General features: G+C 41.9%; 1 protein-coding gene across 1 annotated transcript; it reads left to right on the forward strand.

Moving 5' to 3' along the window:
• The first annotated feature begins 2,530 nt into the window (after positions 1-2,530).
• BRS3 (bombesin receptor subtype 3) lies at positions 2,531-7,257 on the forward strand. The gene is made up of 3 exons (XM_004587741.3): positions 2,531-3,110; positions 4,659-5,010; positions 6,795-7,257. Exons 1-3 carry the CDS (start codon positions 2,677-2,679, stop codon positions 7,194-7,196), a joined length of 1,188 nt encoding a protein of 395 aa, XP_004587798.1. The 5' UTR covers positions 2,531-2,676; the 3' UTR covers positions 7,197-7,257.
• The last annotated feature ends 4,865 nt before the right edge of the window (positions 7,258-12,122 follow it).

A 12,122-nucleotide genomic window follows, 5' to 3' on the forward strand; every position in this document is an offset into this window, starting at 1 on the left:
AAAAAAAAAAAAAAAAAAAACATTGTTTTGTATAGGCTAAGTGTCTTACAACTTTAGTTAGGAACGATTAACTAGACATGATTATGTTTTCAAGTAAATTATAAACATGTGAAACAGGTAGATATGAAATAAGGCACATTTAAATGATCTATCATGAATTGCTGATTAGCCTGGAAATCTCCTGTTCTTGGGTTAGTAGAACATATAGAAAACCTAAATCTAAGATGCCAAATGAGCAAATATGGCTCACTGTCAGGAACAGAGTGTTATTCAGCTCTTGTCGCTGAGTTAACCTTTCATAACCCAGGGAGAATCCATGTTTCATTTCAGCCATGACACTAAGTACTTGAGAGATGAGATGGTTTCCTTTTCTGGACCTGATTTCTGTTGCTGAAAACTGAGAATGTTTGATTTGTCTGTAAAATCACCTCGATGCCTTATATTCTGGGATTTTAGAATTCTAGAGATCCAAAGCCCGCTGTGCCCTGACACGAGTCTCTCATGATCTTTCTTTACCAGAAGGGAGAGGGAGAAGGAAAAACAGGCTGGTGGCTGTGGCTGCTGCCTGCTGAAACAATGACAGATCTTAGGAATTCAGATAATTTCGTAACTCACATGCCAGCATCTGTGTCTTACAAAACACTGCTCTGTAGAGATCAATTGTGAGAATTGAGAGCTACCTACTGTTCACTCTTTGCTAAATGAAATGCTGGAATCCCAGGGGTTTTTAATCACTGATTTGGTGAGAACAAGATATGACCAAAATGGGTAGACATGATCTAAAATAACCAGCCCTATACATGAAATTATTTAAGTGATTATAATTAAAATCTTAGACACCTAGATTTATGTAAACATCCCCTACCCTGCTCCCATCAAATACATCAATTTAGTTAAGTAGCTCAAGCTATGGAAATAATTTCATGGTGGGTGGAGGATAGGTATAGTTTGGGGGCTTCAAATTAGCCAAGTAATTGATGCAATTTGTCCACTTCTACTTTCTCTGTACCACTGATTACAGCCACTCTGTTAGTACAAACAGCAGCCTTTGTCTTGCCCCATATGTTGTCTTACCAAGACAAATTTCTTGCATGGTTATAAATACCTTACTGCATAAGATTTTCCTGAGATGAGAAGTTTTTGATTGCATTTGATTACTTTACAGAATAGTTCTTAGCAAGTTTTATTATGAACTCTCTTCAAACTGGTCACCTATCACTCCTAAACAACCTGCCACATATCACCCCATGCGTAACCTATTGCACCTGAACAAATACATTTCATACTTACATCTTCTGTTAAAAAGAGGCTTTTCTTAATGATGTTGATTCCCTTAATTTTTTACTTCCTTAAGTTGGTATAAATGCCGTCTATGTGCTGATCATCTTCGGAGCAACTTGTGAATTTCCTTATCTGGAAGTAATGATTTTTGTTCTTACTAGTCCTTTTGTGCTAGGAACTTGAGCAGTGCTCCATATTACCTTGTTTTGGAACAAAGTAGGTCATTTTAGCCTTTTCTAGACAGGAAAACTGACCATCTCTTTAAAACTGCCATTAAAGCGGGCCCAGCAGCGTGGCCTAGTGGCTAAAATCCTCGCCTTGAGCGCCCTGGAATCCCATATGGGCACCGGTTCTAATCCCGGCAGCCCCACCTCCCATCCAGCTCCCTGCTTGTGGCCTGGGAAAGCAGTCAAGGACGGCCCAAAGCTTTGGGACCCTGCACCCGCGTGGGAGACCCGGAAGAGGTTCCCTGGTGCAGTACCAGCCATTGCGCTCACTTGGGGAGTGAATCATCGGCTGGAAGATCTTCCTCTCTGTGTCTCCTCTCTGTAATATCTGACTTTGTAATAAAAATAAATAAATCTTTAAAAGAAATGCCATTAAAGCAGATAGGTACACAGAAAATTGTTCCTATTAGGGCATTTAAAATCAAAGCAACTCATGGTGTGCTTGGATTTTTTCTTTCTAAATGATTGCTTTGATCTTGTACTGCAGAGCTTCAGTAATAGGCAACTTTAGGAATAAGCATGTCTGACATTGTGGTGTCATCCTCAGGTCACCTGAATGCTGACTCCTGAGAGGTGGTATCTGTCCTGTTACCCGAGTGAATGATTTGTTACTTCGGTTTCTCTGTGATAATACATATTGAGAAATGGGTTCAAGTTTGCCTTGTGGGGGTCACCAACCCTTAATTATCATGTAAAAGATAATGTATTAGATTACCACGTGATTGCAGAGGAGCCAATGAGGTGTTTTGGAGGGAAAAAAAAATTGACAAGACTTACATGGACCGTTATGGACAGAAATGAAGACAGGGTGATTCTGATGAATGGTAGGGTGATTTAATACTATGTACTCATTCAAAAGAGTCCCCAGGGGGTGAAAATGAGCAAATGCAGAGCATTTTCCAGCCCCTCCCTCCCCTGTGTCACAGAAGCGCCAATAAAACTCCTCCACCTCCCACTCTTCAGTACCAGATCCGTAAGCGTTTAGCCAAGCATGCTGGGAGACACAGAACCACTGAGGGAAAGGAGTATCCGGATGTCTTGGATTTTCTTTCCATTCTGTTCTGTTCTGGTCTCCTGATACTACCTCATTACTAGATGTAGGCAATAGATGTGACATCTGAACTGAGCAGAAGAAATATTACAGGCACACTCTCAGGAGGCAGCAGAAATGCCTCAGAGGCAGCCTCAGCCACCTAATCAGACTTTAATTTCAATCACAAATGACACAGAATCCTCAAGCTCTGTCATTTCTAACGACACCACAAATAAAGGACAGACCGGAGACAACTCTCCAGGAATAGAAGCATTGTGTGTCATCTATATCACTTATGCTGTGATCATTTCAGTGGGCATCCTTGGAAATGCTATCCTCATCAAAGTCTTTTTCAAGACCAAGTCCATGCAAACAGTTCCAAATATTTTCATCACCAGCCTGGCTTTCGGAGATCTTTTACTCCTGCTAACTTGTGTGCCAGTGGATGCTACCCACTACATTGCAGAGGGATGGCTGTTCGGAAGAATTGGGTGTAAGGTGCTCTCTTTCATCCGGCTCACTTCTGTTGGTGTGTCGGTGTTCACGTTAACGATTCTCAGCGCTGACAGGTGGGTTTCTTTTATCTGTTATGTTTGCCGGGATGTGACATTTGGCAAAGAAAGGAAAGCTTGTGCTTAACATTTACAGGCTACTATTCTGCTTTTCTCGCGCTCTCTAACCTAGATGTAAGACTGGAAAATCTGGTAGCATTTTAAATAAACTTGGTGTAGGTATGTTAAAATTCCTGCATTAGCATCTGAGGAAAGGATGCAATTATATGCTTTAGGGATCATTTATTCTCTTTGAAGTGTGATTGCTTGCTTTAGAGAATGCCGAACGGTGTTTTTATTTTCCTCCAGTTTATTAAGTAAGAGCAGATTGTTGCAGGTGTAAAAGAAGTCATGCTTTATACATTAGTGCAGCCTAGTGGTACAATATAGTCAATGTGAAAACATTAATATAGGTGTGAAATTCAGCACATTTATATTGCATTTACTAGGAGGATGTTAAAAAGGTACATGCATGTAATTGATTTGGAATTAATCAAATTAGCTAATGGTAGAAAACTGATGAGTTTTCCAGCTCCCTGGTGACTGAATGTAGTGCGATCGCTTAATTCTGTGTATTTTCTCTATAGACATTCAATGACATTGTTTCCAGGGAAAGAAAGAAATCCTGATTGACTTTTAGAGCTCTCTGGGCAGTGATCGAGACCCTCTGTCTCACCGTCCAGGTGGTCAGATTTCAGTATCAGAATATTTTCAGTCTAAGTATCATGTTTTTCTGTGTTCCTTTTGTAAAACGATCACTGTGAAAGAAAAAAAAAATGAGGCTCCAAAATGTTAAAAGAGATGCTTTAAAAAGCCTTCCAGAAGCCTGTAAGTAATCAATGCTCAGTAGCGCCAGGAGACACAGCTGCTTCTGAGAGGAGAAAATGCTTCTCCCCGTGTCTTTTTTTGGTTTTTTGCTTTAAATGGTCATATATGCTATTTGAGAGTAGACTGGCAGAAAGCTGGAGATTTTCAGATAGATTGGTCTGAATGAGAAGGTATCTTTGCTCCGGTACAGGGCTTCCGATTTCACCCTTAACTTGCCTAAATTTGCCCACTGATCCATCCGCTTAGGCAACAAATGAGCACTTATGAATAGGAAGGAATTAACTCTTCTTTACTTCGTAAATGCGTGGAATTCCTTTCTAGGAAGGTTGAAGACTGCTCACTCAGGGGGAAAGAATTAATTCGGTTTAACATCAGTCACACACAAATGAAGTCTTTTAGAGCACAGAAATAACACACAGGTGGTGAATTACTCTCAGTCATGCACAAAACCATGCCAGCAAATATTTATTTTTCCTAAATAGGGGACCTATACAAAGATTTATAAATTGGTAATCCAGAGAACATCATAGGAGTGACTAAAGGAAAAGCTGATTAACATTAATAAAATCCTGGGATGTGCCTTCGAAATCATAACCAATGCTAGTTAGTGGGTTGATGTTGCCTTGGCTGTACATATATGGATAAAAGATAGAGCTGATGACCGCTGAGATGACTTCTACCCTCAAGATTCTGTAATGTTATGTATTTTAACCTTTGCTTCTGATTATGTATTTCTAGATATAAGGCGGTTGTGAAGCCACTTGAGCGACAGCCCTCCAATGCCATCCTGAAAACGTGTGCCAAAGCTGGCTGCATCTGGGTCGTGTCCATGATATTTGCTCTCCCGGAGGCTATCTTTTCAAATGTGTATACTTTACAAGATCCCAACAAAAATGTGACATTCGAATCATGTACCTCTTATCCTGTTTCTGAAAGACTCCTGCAAGAAATACATTCTCTGTTGTACTTCTTAGTGTTCTATATTATTCCACTGTCTATCATCTCTGTCTATTATTCTCTGATTGCTAGGACCCTTTACAAAAGCACCTTGAACATCCCTACTGAGGAACAAAGGCATGCCCGGAAGCAGGTATGTATTAATCAGGACTCACACAACTGTAATTTGAATTTAGAACTGACATCCCTACTTTTACACAGGAGCAACTGTTCATCTGCCTATGTATGAACACAACAACAATGTAGTATTTTTGTTGTGGCATTAGCCCTGGTTTTAATCCCAGCTGTATCACTTATTTGCTGAACAATCTTGAGCAAGTTCTTTAACTTGTCTGAACTCCAAGTTCCTCATTTGTAAAAATACAGGCAGGGACCTGATACTATAGGTGAGATTCTTGACATAGCTAGTTGTACAGAGCAAGCCTTCAAGAAATGGTGAGACAGCTATTTTGAGGGAGGGAACAGCTGAAGTTGGGAAGCAGTCAGAGCTATGTGCCCTGTGGACTAGTGAGGAACATTGCTCGGGCTGAGACTGCAAAGCACAGCAGCTTTGGTTTCAGAAAATGTAATAGTAAAAATGGAGTAGAATCGAAATAGGATAAAAATTAGAACAGAAAGATAGAACTGGCAAGAACTCAAAAGATTGGGGCCTAGCGCAACAGTGCAGTGGCTAAAGTCCTCGCCTTGCACATGCAGGGATCCCATATGGTCACTGGTTCTAATCCTGGCAGCCCTGCTTCCCATCCAGCTCCCTGCTTGTGGCCTGGGAAAGCAGTAGAGGACGGCCCAAAGCCTTGGGACCCTGCACCCATGTGGGAGACCCAGAAGAGCTCCTGGCTCTTGGCTTCGGATTGGCTCAGCTCCAGCCGTTGCAGTCACTTGGGGAATGAACCATTGGACGGAAGATCTTCCTCTCTGTCTCTCCTCCTCTCTATATATCCGCCTTTCCAATAAATATAAATTAAAAAATCTTTTTAAAAAAAGAGTATCTAAGCCACTTGCACAGAGATAAGCAAAGAGAGGCCAGTGGGGGAGGGGGACTGTGGGAGAGGGAATGCAATGCCAGTGCAAAGAGGACATGGTGACTCACAGCAGCTTGATTAAGACCTCTCAAAAGAGCCAGGTGCACTCTCCTTCCAGAAATGTGGACAGAGCAAAAGGGATACTGCTAGCAGGATTCTATCTGATTTTTTAAAAAGGATTTCTGTCCTCTGGGGGAAGAAGGGGGGTATGGTTCCTTTGACCTTGCAAGCAATACCCAGAGAGCTGTGCTGCCTTTTTGGTGCTAGTCCATTCCAGCGACTCAAGTAGGCTCAGGAGGCTGCAGTGGCATAGTGAATGCCCAAGTGAGCTGGTGATCTTCGCTCCACCTGTGGCCACAGGCTATGTCTATTTAACCTGGTTTTTCTTCTGCATAGATGTAGGTAGCATTATTTTTACATAAGGACACCACACACACTATTTTTATTCCTTTGACTGTACAGTTAGAATTACCATAGATTAACGTCATGACACCAATTTGACAACTTTCAAAAACTCCACAAAAATATTCTCTTTGTCAGCTTCTGCTGATGCAGTGTAGTTTTGTATAGTGTCTTTTGCTGCCTTTAATCCAATTAACTTCCAGAATTCCCGAACAGTCCTTGAGTTAACTATAGTCATCCTACGGTATTTCAAAATCAGGGGTCTCTGAATCTGGGATAATAAGAGATTACAGAATACCATGACAATTAACCTGTATTCTGGAGCCACAGGCTAACTTCCTGCCGTCCCAGCCAGTAAGCTCACAAACACATATTCAATGGAGAAGAGGTGGTTAACTGCAAACTTTCATGCAAATCTACAAAATGACTTTTTAAAATCTCTGCCAGTTAAATGGATTTATTTATTTTTTATGTCACTTTTCTTCCCCTATAGATAGAATCCCGGAAGAGAATTGCCAGAACGGTGTTGGTCCTGGTAGCTCTGTTTGCCCTCTGCTGGTTGCCGAATCATGTCCTGTATCTCTACCACTCATTCAGTTATGAAAACTCGGCGGGCGTTCATTTCATTGTGACCCTTTGCGCTCGGATTCTGGCCTTCAGCAATTCTTGTGTTAACCCCTTTGCTCTCTACTGGCTGAGCAAAACCTTCCAGCAGCATTTTAAAGCTCAGCTGTTCTGCTGCAGGGCTGAGGTACTTGAGCCTACTACTGCTGACACCCCTCTTAACAACCTGGCTGTGATGGGAAGGGTCCCGGCCACCGGGAGCACACAGATGTCAGAAATTAGTTTGACCTTGTTCTCTGAGTGTGGTGTGAAGGAGGAAGACAGAGTCTAGATTTTTCCATTTAGAATGGGGTTTTTCCTCCCAGTGGGTATATCCAACTTTAAAGTGTGCATAGGTATATGGTATCTGGGCTTTTGTTTGTTAAAATCTTCAGGAGCAAAGGATTCCTATGAGTAAAAGACAAATTGATTTTCTTCAAAGTATAAAGAGTAGTGTTACTGCGCTTTCTAATTAAAATGCAGGCTCACTACGTGCAGAAAGACAAGTCTGTGTACGCCAGTGTATTTTAAGGGAGTTTGAATAGGAGGGAAGGTGAAACAAGTTGAAAGTCAGAACTGAATTTATTTCCATCACATCTCTGATGTCTCTAAGTTGTCACATATATACATTATTTGCATAAAATTGTGTTTGTGTTTACTTGTTATGTGGTGTAATTCAGAAATGATATGTTGTACATGAAAAAGGGATCAAAATGAGGTAAAACATCCGTTATATGATGTTCTTAAAGTGCAGATCTTCATAGAGAGACAGTCCTTTGGCATTAATCTTTACTCCTTAACTAAATCTGTGCAATTTAAGTGGAAATGTTTTGGGGTTAGCAAACAGAAATTACCAAGTAAAGATTTAGGGAGAGTGATCAGCTTAAGAAGGTCAACACTAATCCACACTATGGTTCTACATGCAACTGCCAGTGATTAACTGAGAAAAGTTATTTCCTACAAATACTGTGAAGCACTTGCCTCACACTCAGGCAAGCTAAGTGGCCATGGTTGAGTGTAACATAGGATCCCTGCAGAACAATTTCTGATATTGTCACAGTGACTGAAACTCTTCCTTTAAGGAAATTCTTTTCTGATAAGCAGTGCCCTCTTTCTAAAAACACAGAGAACTACATGAAATTCCTAACACTGTGACTGCTAACAGTTCTGCTTCCTGCTTGGCTTTGTGGAACCCGACTGGTGCCCAGGTCCCATAGCATCCGGTCTATTCAGCCTCTCCCCTTGGAAATCAGATGGCAGGATATGATGTTCAATGCTCTATTCGTATTTGCTAACCAAACCCCTATTGTTGTCACTTCCCAAAACTGCTGCCAATAGATGTGTTCTATTTAGACATGTGGTTTTAGAAACTGTATTCTTGGAGTAAATTAAAGCATATGTTTGGTACCATTGCTAAATTTGTATTTTTTAAAAACTTGATTTTGAGTGTGCTTCTGGTAATTTTGAGCTTCCTGTAATGACTTGGGTAGTTGTGAATTTTTGCTAATGATGTGGGTCAAAAATGGAATATATATATATTAACATTAGACTTTAAATATCTGTAAAATTGGTCTACTTAAAGTGGAGGTGCCAACACTGTGTTATAATGTCTTTATATGGACATTGTAAAAAGTGTAAGAAATAAATATGAAATAAAAATTCAAATGACTTATGTCATTGTATAATCTAAAAACAATATTTCTGACATAATATAGCTGAGGACCTATTTCAATCCTAAAACTTATTTTCCAGTTGAACCCCAAAATATTTTTACTGTTTTCCTCACCCTGAGCAAAAACTATATTCTCACTTCAGAAGTACCAGTGAAAAAAGCCAAAAGAACACTTACCAATCTGTAGTTGACTTACGGAATTCCCTGGGTGGTTTTAGGGGCATCAGCCTCCTCCCAACCAAGAACTGTAATTAAAGTTAACAGCCCTGTTTTGATTTGGGGGGAGGAGTGCCCCCTCCCTTTTAAAACAGGCTATTTTTGTTGGTGCTAACCTTACAAGTCAGCTCCAGAATTCACAATTTCATTCACACCATCTATTGCGATATCAGAACTGTTCCCATAGGATTTCATTTTCTTGGAAAGTCCTAAATGATACACAAGAGATGACATAGGCAAAACAAATTTTGTATACATCCCAATTTTGTTAAGTCTTTTCTGACCCAATACTTTGAATACAACCATAAAAATACACTACAACACCCCCACACATACACACAGACTCACAAAGATAGGTATAACCAAAAGGCAAGTTTTCAGCACTGAAATTGCTACACAATCAGCAACACTGAAAAAAGGAGAAATAAAAGGAACTCCATCTAACACAAAAATCATTTTTTTCTGTTCCTTACTTCATTCCCCAAGTGGCCACAACAGCCCGAGCTGAGCTGCTCTGAAGCCAGGAACCAGGAACTTCTTCCTGATCTTCCTTGTGGGCACAGGGTCCCAAGGCTTTGGGCCATCCTTGACTATTTTCCCAGGCCACAAGCAGGAAGCTGGATGGGAAGCAGAGCAGCCATAATACAAACCGCGCCCACATGGGATTTCAGCGTGTGCAAGGCAAGGACTTTAGCCACTAGGCTACCTTGCTGGGCCCGACACAACAACTCATTTTATTTGACACTATTTATTAATGGATCCCTGGCACAGAATGGTTCAAACTGGGGAAATTCTTTAAACTAAGATGTCTTTAAATCTTAAGAACACAGAATGTGGGGAGAGGAAAATTCATGAATAGAGTGGGCTTGAAAGAGTGATTTTGAAAAACTCTAGTTTGGTATAGTTGAGCAATTTTTCCAGCACTGTTCCTAGTCCAGGAGAAGTGACTTCTGCAGACAAGCAGGCTTTACTTCCGCAGGTTAATATATTTTGATCCACCAAGAAGGTCATGGCCTAGTAGGCTAGAAGTGTAACGTGGACATTACAAAAGTCAGGGAGAGAAAAACGAAGCCAGAAAGGAGCCCACTGCCTGGATTCCAACAGATTCTTCCATTCTGACAGGCTCTTAAGCAGTCTATCTGTATCGTGGGACCGGAGATTGAGGCAACTCCCCTTTACCTTTTCAGCCCTGACTTCCTTGTTACCTTGAATGTTTCTGTAACTTGCAAGCAATCTGGAAGAAAAGTTACAAAGATGCTTCCAGATTATCTCACTTTTCAGAGAGTTGCTTTATGAATATATAGGGAAATAAGAACAAATAGGAACCAGGCCTTATAGAAGATCTTTCTTTTACAAATAAAGTGAAAATAAATAAAAAATTATATACAATGCTGTCAGATCTCATGGCCAACACAGTGCCATTGCAGGCACAAACTTCCAATTTCATCACTGTACTATGACGACTTGGTAACCCTCTTCCAGCCCATGCTGTTTCTCTCACACTTGGGGAACTTCTTCACAGCAGTTCCCTTTTCCGGTTTTCACACTCCCTATGTGTGTCCCCGTGCTATTATAACCATACTCCTGTCTGTTTCACTGCCAAACTTCCTGGGAGGGGCTCTTATTGGCTTAGTGAATCCCAATCTAGACTGCAGAGCTATCATGCCAGGTCACTTACACGCATCTGGGCAGCCTCTGCATTGGGGTGGCAGGGTGACACAGGACTTGGGCCTAAGGAAACTTTCTTGGACACTGTCTCAGGAAGGGGCTGTGGATACAGTAGACAGAGTGTCACGTGAATGGGCTGGTGTAGCATTATCACCTGTGCTATGAACTCGGGAATGAAACTGGAGCCGAACAACACATTGCTGAAAACAGCTGTATACTATTTTTGGATCCAAGAAGAAATAACTAGCAATGTTTAGACGAGCGCAGTAAAACTCACATTAGTCTGTAATATGAAAATGCCAGCAAGTTCAGTTCTCCCACAGTTTTGATCAGAACAGTAATGAATAAAAAATGAAAAAATAAACTATCATTCCCAAGCTGTTGGTATGGTTGAAATCATAGATTCGCATAGCTGGCTTGTGAGGAAACAGGACTTTGTAGAACTCAGGTGCTATGTTTAGAAGCACATGGCATTGGAATCATAAGTATTTCTTCTGAGCAGCTTTTCTCCATCATCAATTATGCGTTATGATATTTATGTTGACACCTCAAAGGTCCATTTCTATTTTGAAATGGACTAATAGTTCCAAAATATTGGTAAATATAAACCACATTAAGGAAAGTTCTTTGGACTCTTGTAACAATTTGAGGGAATAAAGTGTCCTTGGTGATGAAGCTTTGAGAACCAGCATTCTCATCCGGAACGCATCTCCCATGAGCTGTGCATAGCTTGCTGATTGCTGGGTCCTCAGAACCTAGAACAACGTGACACTTACTAGTTCATTAATTAGTATACCAACAAATAAATATGAACCCTGTCGTTTTCAGCAAATCGTGTAACTTTCAGGAAAAAAAAGGTTAAACCGGTTTTGGAGCAAAGGTGTGCTGCTGTTATCTTTCTAAAGGAAAGGGCCAGTATGGGTGGTTACACTAGGATTGTCTACATTTATGTTTTACGTTTGAGATTTGAGTGCTTCTGACGCCTGGAGTACAAGGCCCTCAGAGTCCATCTCCGATCCAGGGGAAAGCTAAGACTGGGAAAAGGCTGACCCTTCCACGCATCTTTGGTTCATTCATTCGCCCACTGCGCGATATATACCTATCATGATGAGTCAGAGCCAGCGCGTACCCCGGAGCCGTCATAAAGAAATAAGTAAAACACGTGGCTTCTGAGCAAAGGAAAGCTTTTTGGGAGACGGAGACGCGACTTTTTTGCGTTTGTTGGAGGCTTGAGAAACCTGTCCTGCTCGCCCCACCCACCACCCCCAAGATGGCGCCCACTGCAAGGGAATATTCCCATGCCTTCCTTCAGGGTAATGCCGGGGCCGGCTAACCAGGCCTAACCTGACGATCACCCACGGCGCCTAAGGAAGCTTCTGGGTTGCATTGCCCCAGTGGACGTCATCCCGCCTCGGGGAGGGGCCTGGTGGTCGTCGCCGAGCGACAGCAGCGCATTCCGTGGCACCCCGCCCCCTCCGGCCCCTGCGCCGCGGGCGCGCGTCGGCGCCTTTGCACGCCACAGTAGGCGTGTCGGCGCGACCCGTGACGTCAGGGCCGGCTCACAATGGCCACTGCGTCAGTCTGAAGAGGGTTCTGTTTGAAGTCATTTCCTGGCGTTGCCGCGAGAACCTGCAGTCCTCTCCGACTCGATCGGCCGCGGCG

The sequence above is a fragment of the Ochotona princeps genome, chromosome X, assembly GCF_030435755.1.
Source record: "Ochotona princeps isolate mOchPri1 chromosome X, mOchPri1.hap1, whole genome shotgun sequence".
Lineage (NCBI taxonomy): Eukaryota > Metazoa > Chordata > Mammalia > Lagomorpha > Ochotonidae > Ochotona > Ochotona princeps.

Coding starts and splice junctions, on each gene's coding strand:
- BRS3 (XM_004587741.3), top strand. CDS start 2,677: ATGCCTCAGAGGCAGCCTCAGCCACCTAATCAGACTTTAATTTCAATC. Junction 3,111..4,658: donor ACGATTCTCAGCGCTGACAG/GTGGGTTTCTTT, acceptor ATGTATTTCTAG/ATATAAGGCGGTTGTGAAGC. Junction 5,011..6,794: donor AAAGGCATGCCCGGAAGCAG/GTATGTATTAAT, acceptor CTTCCCCTATAG/ATAGAATCCCGGAAGAGAAT.